At 44.1% G+C, this 15,593-nt stretch overlaps 1 protein-coding gene across 4 annotated transcripts in view; it reads right to left on the bottom strand.

Annotated features, from left to right (window-relative positions):
• Positions 1-15,593, bottom strand: part of CWC27 (CWC27 spliceosome associated cyclophilin) — a 229,332-nt gene that overhangs the window by 190,740 nt on the left and 22,999 nt on the right. For all 4 annotated transcript variants that reach the window (XM_073344054.2, XM_073344053.2, XM_073344051.2 and 1 more), the window contains 2 exons: positions 8,618-8,687; positions 1,372-1,451 (listed from right to left, as the gene is read on the bottom strand). In XM_073344054.2, the coding sequence (XP_073200155.2) occupies positions 1,372-1,451; positions 8,618-8,687 (150 nt within the window). The remainder of the gene's footprint in view (positions 1-1,371; positions 1,452-8,617; positions 8,688-15,593) is intronic.

The raw sequence follows: 15,593 nt of genomic DNA, 5'->3' as shown, positions 1-15,593 counted from the left end.
AGGACATCCCTGCCAGTGAAATTTAACTGTCTGAAGAAAATTGTGTTTGCAATGCTTTCAGCATTTGGATCCACATACCTGTGTGAACAGGTATTTTCACACATGAAAACTGTCCTCTGTCCCTCTCGGAGCCGGTTAACAACTGATCACTCAGAAGCCTGTGTGCAGCTTAGAGTATCCAAATACGTGCCAGACATTGAAAAACTCAGAAAGGAAAAGCAAGGGCAAGGATCACACTAAACTGATATCTGCATTTTCGTTTAATTTTAAATGAAGCTTCTTAAACATTTTTAAAACTTTATTTACTTTACATACAACAATAGATTAGTTATATATTATAGACTTATAGAAAGACCTTCTAAAAACATTAAAATGTATTACTGCACGCAAAACCTTAAATTAGAATGAATAAACGAAGACTCGGCACACCACTTCTGAAAAGTTGCTGACCCCTGGTATAACCCTTTAGAGAAATTATGGTGGTCCTAGAGACCACTTTGGACAAAGATGAAGTAGCAGGATACCTCATCTACACTTACTTTGAATAAGCATGAAAAGAGGTAGCTCCTGAAAGCAATAATGGCAGTCAAAAGAATTCTACTGAAAACATAAAAAAGCAAAACTATGTCATCTGTTGATTTTTGGACTAGTGGGTATACTAGAATGAAATGTAAAAACAAAAAACCTAAACTTCCTTTATTCATACTAGTAAGATGGACATCTATGATCTCACATATAAACCATTCCTGGACTTGTAGCGTGAGTAGTTGGCATCTAGGGCAGCCTTCTCTCTAATTGCACATTTTATGGGATTTATTGGGATTTAGGGGAGGAGAACAGCGACAATCTGTTGTTCTTCCTGTGATTCTTATCTATTTTCTTTCCCTTCTCTATTACTCCCTATTCCTAAACACTTTAGTCTCCAACCTATCTTTACCATTCATCTACAAATAAATAAATTTATTATTGACTGATGGGCAATCTTGCACAGATAGGCATTAATAGATATTTTTACTAATCATATATAATCTCCTAATATCTGGTTTTCTAAACTGTAAACATGTATAATATTATGAGCATTCAGTGCAATTTCTTTAAAGAAATCCCAAAGGCCAAGACTTGATGAAGTGTGCCAAGCCAACAAGAAGGTTCTTTCCCAGCCCTCTCTCATCATGTCTCTGGTGATGGGAAACATTTTGGCACACCAACAATGACTTGAATTTAATGACAAAATAGTTTTATTCAGGAAGCCCTGTATGGAGAGAACTGTTACTCAGAAAAAGCAATGGATAAAATGAAAGTGCATGGTACCAATGAGATCTAACATATTGAAACTGAAGCAGTTCTGTAGATTAAAACTATTGTATTCACCTTTTAACAGCAGGAACTGAGCTTAGATGTGGATCATCCTTCAGCAAGTCATGACTGCTTTTACTTTTTCCCTTCATGCTCTATAAAAATATAAACAAATAAAATAAAAGTTACACAACCGTATTTAGGAGAGTGGGAAGTGGAGGGGACTCTGGTAAAAATTGTAATTTATTTCCTGTTAATTTTAGCCCAAGAAGTAAGGGAGAGAGAAGCAAAAAGGGAGTTATTGTGAGATCACTCTTCCTTTCAAGGGGACTGGCTAGTTGAGTCTACAAATTTAATAGCTCTTTCAGCACTAAAAATGCTATTAAATCTAAAAAATTACATCATAACAGTTTCAGAGAAACAGTCCCACTGCCATCAACACAATACAATAGAAAAGTGGGATACCCCAGCTGGTGTAGACAAACTTGGGTAACCAGACAGGTAAGAAAGTCTGTCATCTCTCCATGCCAATTCAGACAGTTGCCACTTACAGCAGCACTATCCATCACTAGAACAGACAGACAGAGATTAAACTCCTCAGAGTGTAGCATGCAGGAACCATCTACTGAAGGTAGTATCCATAAAACCTGACAGAACAAATCGAAAGATCTGACTACACGCCCAGGTCCTTATATACAAAGGTTCAAGTAGGAAAGCATTCCCTTCTCAACCGAAGAGACAGCCGTGAATGTGAACTAAGGTTTGACAGACAGTGGAGCCTTTATTCAGCATATAATTTCTGAAATGTAGTACTTTAAGGACTCAATATCCGCTGCTTGAAGCCTCAGGAAGGTGCCACTGAGCCCATCCTCAATGAAGAAAAGAGCGTCAGAAAGGTCACATCTGAAGATTTAACTTTTTATCCTGAATTAATCCCTGTCGACGACCTCAACTTTGTATGATGTGGAAGTCAGACTTTTTTTTACCCATTTAGCTATGTGAAAAGTTATTTGTTCCAACAAGTCCCTTCTTAGGGCATGGCTAAACGTGCAGATGTAGAGCGCTGTGAGTTAAACCAGCCCTCGGAGAGTGCAATAGGGAAAGCGCTACAGTGTGTTCACACAGTCAGCTGCAAGCGCACTGCCGTGGCCACATTTGCGGCACTTGCAGCGACATTGGGAGTGGTGCATTATGGGCAGCTATCCCACAGAGCACCTCTTCCCATTCTGGAGCTGTGGCTTGTGGGAAGGGGATGTGGGGCATTCTGGGTCCTGTCCCAATGCCCCGTGATGCATCCCAGCAATCCCTGTGCTTCCGTCCACATTTGGCACCTTCTTTCAATGTTTTTTGTACTGTGCTTTCTGTCTTCCCTTTTGGTCTGCAGCAATGGATCCCGATGTGCTGAGGAATATGCTGATGGGTCTCGCCAGCACGTCACGTTTGGCAGTCGAGTTACTCCTTAAGCTACAAACTGACAGCGAGGAGTCCAACGATATCGACTCATGTAACACATATGACACGAGATTGCTTGTGGCATTCATGGACATGCTCACCACCGTGGAATGCCACTTTTGGGCTTGGGAAACAAGCACTGAGTGGTGGGATCACATTGTCCTGCAAGTCTGGGATGATGAGCAGCAGCTGCAGAACTTTTGGATGAGAAAAGCCACTTTCATGGGACCGTGTGATGAGCTTGCCCCCATCCTGCGGAAATGAGATTGAGAGCTGCCCTGCCAGTGGAGAAGCGGGTGGTTATTACAATCTGGAAGCTGGCAACTCCAGACAGCTACTGATCTGTTGCTAACCAGTTTGGAGTGGGAAAGTCGACCACTGGAATTGTGTTGATGCTAGTTTACAGGGCCATCAATCGCATCCCGCTCAGAAGAACCGAGACTCTGGGTAATGTGCATGACATTGTGGCTGGCTTTGCACAAATGGGTTTCCCTAACTGCGGAGGGGCAATAGATGTGATGCATATTCCAATTCTGGCACCAGCCCACTTAGCCTCTGAGTAAATTAATCGGAAGGGGTATTTCTCGATGGTTCTCCAGGTGCTTGTGGATCACTGTGGGCGTTTCATTGACATTAACGCAGGCTGGCCTGGAAAGGTGCATGATGAACGCATTTTTCAGAACATGACCTGTTCAGGAAGCTGCAAGCCAGGACTGTTTTCCAGGACCAGAAGTTCACCACAGGGGAAGTCAAAATGCCCATTGTGATCCTTGGAGACCTCGCTTACCCTTTAATGCTGTGGCTCATAAAACCCTACACCGGGAGCCTTGACAGTAGCAAAGAGCGGTTCAACAACAGGCTGAGCCAGTGCAGAATGACTGTGGAGCATGCTTTTGGCAGTTTAAAGGGCTGCTGGCGCTCTCTGTATAGGAAGCTGGACCTGGCCAATGACAACATCCCTGCACTTATATCCGCGTGCTATACCCTCCATAACATTTGTGATGGGAAGGGTGAAAGATTCACTCAGGCATGGAACTCGGAGGTTCAACACCTGGAGGCTGAATCTGAACAGCCATAGAGCAGGGCTATTAGAGGGGCCCAGCACGGAGCTGCAAGGATCAGGGATGCCTTGAGAGAGCAATTTGAGGCCGAAAGCCACCAGTAATATTTGGTGCCCTGCATGGGAGTGAAGTACAGTGGTTCCAATGTTAGTAGGAATCTGTGCTTGCTACACTGACTTGCAGTGCCTGTTGCTTTCCTGGGCTAAGGTATCTTTTACTTAATACAATAAAAAGTTTTCAAAGCCAAAAAAGCCATTTATTTAAAATATAATTCATTTACTGAAAAGAAACACAACTGCTTGGGAAACAGAAAGGGCAAGGGGGTGGGGTGGGTAACAGTTCAATCACAGATTTGCGTATGTCCTGTTCTCATACTCAGCCTTCCTGTCTGGAGTGCTGTGCAAGGAGTGCTGCACTTCAGGCTGGCTATACTGCATGGTGATGGGGTTTCATTCTCCTTTCACTCCTGCACTTTTTGATTTTCATTAAGGGACTGCTGCAAGACTTCATGCAGCATGTCTTCTTTGCTTTTACGTGGCCTCTTCCTAATTCGTTGGAGTCTTTTGGCCGGTGATAACACAGACGGCTGAGATCTCAAGGTTGCATCTGTAAAGGCAAAATGCAACACCTAACAGAGGCAGCATTGTTCACACCAGACAGAGCAATGATTCACCCATACTTAAAGACGAACACAGTCTAACAATAGCATAATTTGCCCTTCCCAAAGCAAGCTCACATAACCCACAGGAGCCCCAAACTGGTGAGTAAGCACAGGGTCGAGGGGAACTGATTCTTTCACAGCCGTACTGTCCTCTGCAGTTCTGTGCCTGGGGACAGCCAACAGCTGCAGGGGGCCCCATACTGAACACTGTCCCCACATTTTCCACAGGAGTTCATCCTGGAAGATATCTCGCTGCTGAGAGTTACCTCGGAAGCAAGGGAGGGTCTTCTACTACAATGCGGCTTCTGCCCTGGCCAATACGCAGCTTGCCTGTGTGCAGCAATGGTCCCCCCGCCTCTCACGGCACAGTGGCATGGACTTGTTAGCCTGACTGGGACGAAGAGCACAGTAGCGCTTCCAAGGAACCTGCGCAAGTGCATTGCACAGGTTCTGGATGAGACCTCTGTAGAGATCACTGAAGTCGATTACTGCGATGTGAGAGAGCACATCAACGCCCTATTCTGCATCTCGGCATGCATGCAGCCCTAACCCTCCTCGCCCCAAAAGCCCGCACCGAATAGCTTCCTTCCCAAAATAAAAGCCATTTACCGCGCACCTCCTCTGGTGTTTGTCCTTCCCCAAGCACCAGCCGCTGCGACTGGCTACCTTCCTCCTGGCTTGAGAACAGCTCCTGGCTGCATGCATCTAGGGATGCCGGGGTGTCTTCCTCCTCCTCAGCACCCTCGCTCCCACTTTCCTCCTCCTGCCTTGTTGAACTGGGCTCTGAAATGTCCATTGTGGTACTCTTTCATTCATGCATCATCACATCAATGCGGTACCCAGACCTCAGTGTGCTAGTCGAAACACCTGGCCATCATGAGTAGACTTGTAAAAACTCCAGCCTGAGACTCTGCTCTGTCCGAGACCCTGCTCTGTCCTCCCTTCCTATGTTCATCCCCCACTATTTTCCTCCTATCTTATCTCTCTCAGCTTTTCACACAATCATTAAACCTACCGTACCACACAGTACCAGCACAATGAGATGAGACTGCTCATCCAGCACTGACAAGCCTGAGAAAAACCTGTAAGGAGATTGATCTGACCAGACAAGACAGATGACATCCCAGACCAGGAAAGTGAGCCTGAGTCCACAGGAACAACTGTTCTAGTGCCGGGTCAGAGTGCCATGCCTGACCAGGTGGTTGGTATCCTGACATAATCAATAAAACCCATATTTCCCTCATCTTTATTATCCTCTCTCTTTTTCCTCCTTGTATCTGTTTTGTCAAAGGCAGAGAAGATGACTGACATTCACACCTCAGAAGTGAACAACAAACTAATCCTTTCTTCCCCACCAAGAAGGACTGCCTGACAAAATGAGATCCAAATTGATACTTTTTCAGAGAGAGATGCGGACTTAAACAGGTTTTGATTTAGTTTGTTCTGCATAAGCATTCAATTTCAATTCCAAAATATCTATGACTTTTTCTGATTATTCTTCTCTTACATATCCTGATCAATAAACTTCCGAACTTTGGCATGAATTTTCTAGTGTGCTTGCCATGGTACTAAGCAGACTGAGGCCTCAGTACTGAAAACCCCGAACCACATTTAACTGTTTGGTATTATACACGGTGACAGGGTCATGTTAACATCTTGACTCTCTGGGCACATATATTCCATCAAAATTAATACAAAACAGTCTCTTCAACAGTCTACCTTTTTATTCTCTTGAGTTGAAGCCAACAGGACCCACACTATCTGGCTACCAAATCAGTTAGCAGAATAGCCCTACATCTGCATGCAGTATCTTAGAACCTGACATCCTGCCACGCTCAGCTCGGACCTCAATTTTCTTAAGGACTCCAGCTAGCAGGATGTCATGAACCACAGGTCTCGGAACCTGGGTCTGCTGGGTTCATGGGAGTGGCCACGCTCCAACTCGCCACCTGGCAGACGGCTGACAATTGCTTACCTGGGACCCATGATGCTCAGCCCCAATTTGACGCTCCACCCATGAGGTCCTATTGGTGAGTGCTGGCTGACCTACTTAAGCCAGCAGCAGGAACAGAAAGTGTCCGAACAACAGGGTTCCACCATGTTCTAGACTGTGCTCTTTGTGCTTCCTGCTCCCCGAGCTTGATTTCCTGGCATCCTGACCTAGCATGACTCCTTGCATCCGACTTATGGTTCTGATCTTCATTTTGTCTCCTGTCTCTTACCCCCTGGTACCTCAACCCAGCCTGACTCTGGTTCCTGACTCGTGGTTCAGATCTCCAGTTTGTTTCCTGCTCCCTTTCCCCCGGTATCCTGAGCCAGCCGATACTTGACTCCCATCTCATGACTGCAGACTCTGGCTCTGAATACTAGGTCTGGTTGCCCATGATTCAGCCAAGACAAAGGGGCAGAGAAAGAAAGTTATGTGGCTAGACCTAACTACCAAAAGTGAAAGAATGCCCATTTCTCTGCTATGGTGATGCAGAGCTAGAGAAAATCACCTATTTAATAGGTAGGCAACCAGGTCTATATGTGGCGTTTTCCCTCATTTACAAATAAAGAAGAATGCTAACTAGTGCAACTCTCATTCTTTCTCACTAGATGTAGTCCAGCTCAGCCAGTCTGAATACATACAATGAAGGAGCAGTAGTCACTAAAGACAGTCTTCAGCCCTGAGTGAAGGAAAGGATGATGATGTTGAAAACAGTGACAATGAGGGGAAAAGGAGGGAGAATTTCAGAAGAATGAAGAGATCAGTTTGGAACATTTTAAGCTTAAACTGATGGCAAGTCATCCAGGTGGAGGTGTCAAAGAGACAGTCTGAGATGAAAGATGAAATGGAAAAATATAGATCAGGAATGTAAAAGTTGATATGTGAGTTGTCAATATAGTGATGATAGCTGAGTTTGTATAAGTGGTAAGACCCACCAAAAAGAGAGACGAGGATAGGACTTAGAACATAACCCTAAGGAACACGATCCTCAGAATGGCAGAAAGAAGGATGGGGACTCGCCAAATGTGCAAAAGGACGAACCAGAGAGGTAAGAGGAAAACCAGTGAAGACAGTATTGTAAAACCCAAGGGAGGGTAGGCCTTTGTGAATAAAGCTATGATCAGCAAGATGAAAACACAGAGAAGTCAAAGGATGAAGATGTAGTAGAGGCCCTGAGATTTGGCCAAGAAGAGATCATTAGTGATCCTGAGGAGAGCAGTTTTAGATGAGTGGAAAGGGTGGAAGCTAGATTGGTGGGAGAGGAGGAGGATGATGTAGGAGGGGAACTTGAGGCAATGGTTAATTTAGCTATCCACATTTGAAAATATTACCCGAGGTTTTCAGAAATACACTGCTCTTTTTGGATAATGTCCCTTTCGACTCTTTGACCTCCCTGGCACAAAGCCAACAGATCAGTGTATCCAAGCAGCGTACATCATAACGGACAGTTACAGTGACACAAAACTTTTTTTTTTAAATCTTATTTAGGTGGCAAAGTCAAGCACTTGAAAGTCAGGAGAAACCTGAATTACAGTACCAGTGTAACCTTAATTCTGCCTACTTCTGCATATTCATCATGATATAGCCTTTAATTACATGATCACATACTGTTTTTTCCATAGGCTCCATGCCTCATTCAGTGCACAGGATAGATGCACAAAGGGACAGAATTGCAGTTAAATAGACATCCACAAAAGTGGCATTTCCTAACTTTTGAATTTTTCATTTTGCATGCTAAACAACTTTTTGAAAGCTAAACAACTTTCTTTTAACACAGTTTACACCCACACCCACACCGTATCTATGGGCTTTGAATGGCAGAACCACTAATATGCTATGAAGTATAACAATACTGTGTTTAAAGAAAGAAACAACAAAACAATTGTAAAAGTGAGAAAACTAAAATCATATTCAAAATTACACAAGACAAAAAATAATTTATATAAAAGATTTAAAAGACTGCAACATCGGAGAATAGAATGCTACAAACTAAGTATGCAGCTCCTCCCTACCCCTAAATTGTTATTGATCAAATCTAGAAAAACTACAAAATGAACAACTTTCAAGGTTTCAAACTGATATACTATAAAACAATGATGCCAAAAGAAAAACAGTAAGAATAGGAGATGGAGAGATACAAGTAATTGGGAACTGTACCTGACTAACTCTGTTGACTTCCACTTCCTCCTCTTCAGCTTCCTCTCCAAATGAAAGCAAATTAAAATTTCTTTAAAAAACAAAACAAAAAATACATTTTGATGCAGTGACATTTTGAATATGCAAACAATAAATATGAAATTTCAAAATTCCAATAAATAAAATGCCAGTTATTTACTGGATGTTATCTCATTTAAACCATTAGCTACGTGTTTGCTACTTCACCTCCATTAAACAAAGGTATTTTTAATTGCTTATAACTTTGCCAGACTTCAACTTTTTGGGCCAAAATTTTGCATTCCATTCTGCCTCAAGCTGATTTTCTTTTTTTTTTTTGGGGGGGGGGGGGGAAGAAGGTGGGAGGAGTAGTTGGGTGTCAATTTCAGCTAAAATCATCCAGACATTTCCAAGAAAGAGAATAGGGAAATAAGCATTGTTTTGCTCATGTTACAAAAATTCTTACAACTATTTTATTGAGAGGCTCACGCACTTCTTGCTTTAAAGAAGGAGCTAAATATCTAACAGGGGGTTGGTTGTCCTAGTGTCAAGAGCGAAATTCACCCAAATTTGGCCAAGTTATATGCTTCTGAAAAGATTGTAGTTTGCACAATTGCTCCTCCTGGCTCCAAGAGGCCAATGTGGTGCAAGGCACAGGAACGGAGAGCAGGGAGACTGCTTATACCTAGGCATCTAGGAGGAGAAGCCAACTGATAAAAATGGGATAAGGAAAAGGGGGGGGGGGGAAAGAGACAGTTACTCACCCTGAGCAGTAACTGGAGTTCTTCAAGATGTGTCCCCCTATGGGTGCTCTGCTTCAGATGCGCATGCACTCTCTGGGCCTTTCATCAGATTTTCTCGATAGCAGTGCCTGTTTGGCCCGCATATGTGCCCTACTATGTGGGTGAACTTCCCCCTCAGTTCCTTCTTTACCACAAAGTCCTACCAGGGAGAAGGCAGGCAGGTAGTGGAGCACCCATAGGGACACACATCTTGAAGAACCCCAGTTACTGCACAAGGTGAGAAACCCCTCCTTCTTCTTCAAGTAACGTCCCTATGTGTTCTTCACTTCAGGTGACTCCTGAGCAGTATCGCCAGAGAAAGGAAGGATCTTCAGAGCAGAATCCAATACTGAAGACAAAACTGGACTGCCAACTGCCACATCTGATCTAGAGGCATGAACCAAAGTATGTACTGAAATCCAGGTTTCAGCTCTGCAAATGTCAGCAACTGGAACATCCTTTAGTAATGCCATAGACATAGATTGCAACATTGTAGAATGGGCTGGCAACTTAGAATGTTGGCAGAGTCATAACATGAAATAATACACCCAGAGATCCATCACGAGAGACTTTGGGTGGAGCCTGTGGATCCTTTAGATCTGTCCACAATCAAAACAGTCTTGGAGACTTTCAAAATGGTTGGTCCTGTCTAGATAGAAGGCTAATGCCCTTCTGGCATCCAAGGTATGGAAAGCAGCTTTCTGTCTGGAGTGATGTGATTTTGCAGGCAATGGTAAATGAATGGTCTGATTAAGATGAAATTCAGAGGACATTTAGAGTAGAAACTTGGGATGTGACCGTAACGAAACCTGTTTCTTGAAGAACACTGCGGGGCAGGGCAGGGGAGGGGAGATCTGCCATTGAAACCCTCAATTCTCCCACTTTCTGGGCAGAAGTGATGGTAACCAAGAAAGCTGTTTTCATGGGCAAGTGGAATTGCGAATATGTAGCTCAAAGGGGTCTGTCATAAGGCAATTAAGAACACATTCAAGTCCCATACCGGGGTAGGTTCCTTAACCCATAGATAACTATTCAAATCTTTAAGAAATCTTGAAGTTGTGGTGAAAAATCGTCCACAGACTAATGAAAGGCTGTTACTGCTGCCAAGTGAACCTTGACAGAACTCATAACAATACCTGATCTTTTTAATTCTAACAGATAATCCAGGGTGGTGGAAAGAAAAGCATGGTCAATGGTCACTTGCCAACAGATACACCATAGGTTAAATTTCTTCCATTTCTGAAGGTAAGTACTTCTCATAGATGTTTTTCTGCTATTTAAAAACCTGTTGTACCTCTTAAGTGGGAAGTCTCTATCCCGAGAACCATCTAGGAGCCTTGCTTGAGGTCAGAAAACTTCCAAATTGGTGTGAAGTGGCTGTCGAGGGGCACCCTGAGACAACAGGTGGCAAGCAACTGGAAATCTCAGCAGTGGATGAGAAGTGAAGTGAACTGAATCAGGTAAGAGTACCAACCTGCCTTGGCCAAGTCAGTGCAATCAAAATGACCTAGTCCTTGTCCTGCTTGACCTTTTTGAGAACTTTCAAGATCAATGGCATTGGTTGGCAAGCATAAAGAAGACTCCTGGCCCATGGAATAAGAAAGTCATTTCCCAGTGACTGAGACACGACTCTCTCCCCCCTTCCCCCACAGAGCAAAACTTCCTGCACTTTGCATTGGCAGCAGTGGCAAAAAGATCCACTTCTGGAAATCCCTAGGTTAGAAATATGCTGTGGAGCATTTGTGAATCCATCTTCCAGTCATAACTCTGAGAGAAGTTTCTGTGAAGGTGATCAGCTGTGATGTTCTGTATACCTGAGAGGTAAGAGGCTGAGAAGCTATCAGGTTCGTTACATGCTAATTTCAGAACTTTGTCTCCTTGGCACAGAGTTGGGGGGACCATGGTCCCTTATGTTGATTGATGTAAAACATGCAGGACACAATGTCTGTCATGATCTTGACTAATTTGGCTTTGTTCGGTGAAAGAAAATGGGAGCAAGCATTCCTGACTGCCCTCAACTCCTGAATGTTGATATGCAGGAGACTCTCATAGGAAGACCATTTGCCCTGGATGACGTGTGGACCAAGATCCACTCCCCATCCCAACAGGGATCTGTCTGAAGTGATAATGGTGGTCAGAGGAGGTTGAAAGAAGAGAACTCCCCACACAGACTTTGGAGGAGTTCTTCCACCAATTGAGCAAGTCCAGAATCCAAAGGGGAAGAGAGACCTATTTGTGAAGTCTGTGCTTGTTTGGTATGTAGACTGTCTTGAGCCACCCCTGAAATACTGAAGATGCAATCTGACATGTTGGGTCATGCAGACACACACCCCCAAATGGCCCAACTGCTGAAGACAATTCGCTGCTGAAGTCTGAGGGCTTACTTGACTCTTTGTACTAAGATTCTGTAGATTCGCAAACCTGTCGAGGCTCCTATAAATTCTATCCATTGAACCAAGATCAAAACAGACTTTTCATGGTTAATCTGGAGGTCTCAGGTATGAAACAAAGACCTCATCATTTGTACTGCCAATGGACTACACGATAGGATCAGCCCCTGACTAGCTAATCATTGAGAAAAAGGAAGACAGTTATGCCTACACAATGTAGATGGGTGGCTTGGACTGCCTTGACCTTTGAGAATATGCTTGTGACAGACGAGAGGCCAAAAGGGAGCAGTTGGTATTGAAAGTAGTCGTGGTTGAGGTTGACTATAAACCAAAGAAACTTCTTGTGAGAGGGGTGAATTTCAATGTGGAAATAAGTGTCTTGAAGGTAAAGAGTCACAAACCAATCCCTGAAATCTAGAGGGGGAATAATAGCTGTCAGGATCACCATCCTGAATTTACGTTATTTCATGCAGTTGTTGAGACATCTGACATCTAATATTGGTCTCCATCCTCCATTCTTTTTGGGGACCAGAAAATACTTGGAACAGAACCTTTCCTCCCCGTGCTGAACTGGAAGTGGTTCTATAACCCCTAAGCATAGGACAGAGACAACCTCCTGACTCAGCAACTAATTGTGAGATGGGTCTCTGAAAAGAGACAGGAAAAGGGGATGGGAGGTGAAATGGATTGGAATAACCAAGATGGTACAATCCCCAACCCCCCTGTGTTGGATGTTGTTGTGTCCTATGCAGATCCAAACTACGAAAAGGGGGGTATCCAAAGTGGGGAAGGAAGATGGGACATTGCGGAGATAGATTTATTTGGAGCAGGTGGTTCAGACTCTTGACGAGGCCATCAAAGCTAATGTTTGGATGTCGCAGATGGCTAAAATGAAGAGGAGGTAGTAGCAGGCTTTTTCTTGGAATATCTCAGCATCTTGGTCAGAGCATTAATTGATCTACAGAAAGCAGAGAAGTGAATTGAGCAAGATCTTTGTGATGTCTGGAACCTGCTAAATTTTTTTTATTTGCAAGATATATTCCAAGGGATCTAAGTGTGGCCACTGAGTCCTTCAAAGTGTGAAGGCAATCATCAGTGACTCCAAAAAACAATGTGTGACCATCAAAAGGGAAGTCCTCTACAGTGCTCTGTAACTCCCTAGGAAAGCCTGACAACTGCAGCCAAGAAGCTCAGCCCATAACAATCACAACAGAAATGGACCAGGCTGTTGTATCAACTGCACCTATGAAGGCTTGCAGCAACGTCTTTGGCAGAAGCTGACCCTCATGTATGATAGCCTTAAAATTGCTTGTGGTGCTCTTCTTGCAAATGGTCAATAAAAGTGTTAAACTTGTTAGAATTCAAATAGTCATATTCTGACATGAGCGCTTGATGGTTTGCTATTCTGGACTGTAGCACTGTGGAGGAATAACTCCTGCAACCGAATAGATCTAGTCACTTCTGGTCCTTGTTATAGGGAGTATATTTTGTATTGTGTTGTCTACCACATACATTCATTGCATCCATGACCAGTGAATTTGGTGTTGGATGTGAGAATAAGAACTCTGAATCCTTGGTTGGCACACAGTATTTCTTGTTGGCACTTTTACAAGTGTGTGTGTGTGAGGGGGGGGGGGGGGCGGCATAGCTGGAGTCTGCCAGATTGTCTTGGCAAGCTCTAGTAAAGCTTCATTAATAGGGAGTGCCACATGAGAAGCTGGTGTGTGTAAAATGTCCAGTTTATGATGGGAGTCCTGGGCTTCCTCAAGCAGGATTTGAAAAGTATCTGCGATATACTTCATCAGCTTCTGGAAATCTCTAAACTCATCTGCCAAGGACTGTGGTAGACACATTACTACCTCATCTGGCAATAATGAAGAGATACACATATGAGGTGTAATACCTTTGTGAGCTCTTGCTTCTTTTTCCTCAAACGTCTCCTCTCCGGGTTCTGGCTGGAGAGGAGGAAGTGAAGGCACAAGACAGTGTATGTCTATGTTTCCTGAGAGGACTCAGTGCCCTTAAAAACTGTTGTCAATACAGGGCCCAGGGATCCTAGTGAGATCACTGAACGGGAGCACAGGGCATGAGAGGAGGCATCCATGGTTTATCACCCCAGGTTGTCAAAGGTCAGTGTTGCCTATCCTCCCCTTTTTCTGTATGTGAAGGAGAATAATGACTCAGAGGAGACAGGAGATCTGTAAAGAGAGATCTGTGAGTCGGAGGAGTCATCCTCAACATAGTAATCCTGAACATAGTCCAGGGGAAGTGATAATTGTTCAATCTGGGTGGTCAAAGTTGGAGAAACAAGAGAAGAAGTGTTGAGACTGTAACCTAGTAGACTTTGGTACCAAGAGATGTGCGGTCCTGGTAAGTAATAAAGGTGCTGGCTCCTTCAATACCAGGAGGACTCTTGAGTATTGAAATTCCTGCTATAGCAGGGGAAAATAAGCGGGAGCCATGCAGAGTCCTGTGGAAGTCAGCCTTGGTAGGTACATTGGTAATATGAGTTGGTGCAGCCAACTGAGATAGGTACATTGGTAATATGAGTTGGTGCAGCCAGTCCTGTGTGCACAGAACAAGAATGTCCTGACTCAGAGGCAAAAGGTCTGAGGCACTGGGATAGGTACAGAAGGATCTGATGACATCAACCTCTTTAAAGTGGAATGTCCACTAAAATGGGCATAGTCACTGGAAGTAGAAGAGGTATTCACTATTGTGCCTTTCTTAGCAATATCATGGCTCTTCGAAGCAGGTTCCTTCTTTGTGGTTCCAGAAGTACTTGGCGCCTCAGTAACGCTCCCTTTGCGGCCTGAGGTCCCCAGTGACCAAGACTTCCTGGAAGGAGATCTAGCGCTCCTGCCAATGTGTGTGGACTTAAGAGTGTGGGACTTTTGGTACTGCTGTGACAAGTGACAATGCTGGATCTCCCACTGCTGTGACAAGTGACAATGCTGAGGCTCACAGTAACCAGAATCCAGAGGTAGACAGGGGACCCCACCATATCCCAGAAACAAAAACCAAGTCCAAAATAATCCCTCAAATGGGGAACAACAACAACATGTCTAAACTAAACTAAGCATACTCGGTTAGCTCAGTATACAAAGTGAAACTAAGACGGCATGCTAAACGCTTCATCTCAGGATGAAGACAGTTGAGAATGAATTGAAGGCGATTTTTCCCTGCAGCCCAATATAACCTCACTACAAGGCACAGCGACATGCAGGGTGCATGAGCAGGCCAAAAGGGGACTTCTACCACAAATCTCTGATCATAGGGTCGGGGGAGCATGAGCACCTGAAGTGGAGCACCCATCAGGATGCTACTCGAAGAAGAACAAAGGGATTACAGGAGTCAGAAGGGAAGACAGGTGACAGGAGCAAGCAGGTTGGGGGGATGAGGGGAACTAGTCAGGGAAATGGTTTGGATCTGAGGGAGAGGCAAGCAGGTGCTGGGATCAGAACACTGGATAGGAGGACCAAGACAGGCCACTGACAACAGCAAAAGGAATCTAACACCACTACACCACACTCCCCTCCAGAACCTAGAACTGAATCCAAACTAGGAGTCCTGAACTTCTACATTTCTCTGTCTGCAAATAGATGTGAAACTCAATGTCAAATTGTGTGCGCGCACGTGATCCACACAGAGGATAACAGGCATCTACTACTACCAGTTACTCAGGTGGTAGGGATTTGTGCTGGGATCTAACTGAATCTTGCTGATGACCCAATACACATAATAGTTCCACATGACAGAATTTGTTTTTTCATGTTGCTGTCTTTTTTAAAAAACAAACAAATGAGG

Source organism: Lepidochelys kempii, chromosome 5 (genome assembly GCF_965140285.1).
Source record: "Lepidochelys kempii isolate rLepKem1 chromosome 5, rLepKem1.hap1, whole genome shotgun sequence".
NCBI classification, from domain to species: domain Eukaryota; kingdom Metazoa; phylum Chordata; order Testudines; family Cheloniidae; genus Lepidochelys; species Lepidochelys kempii.
The sequence above is the reverse complement of the archived record's forward strand: the minus strand, read 5'-3'. Positions and strand labels throughout refer to the sequence as shown.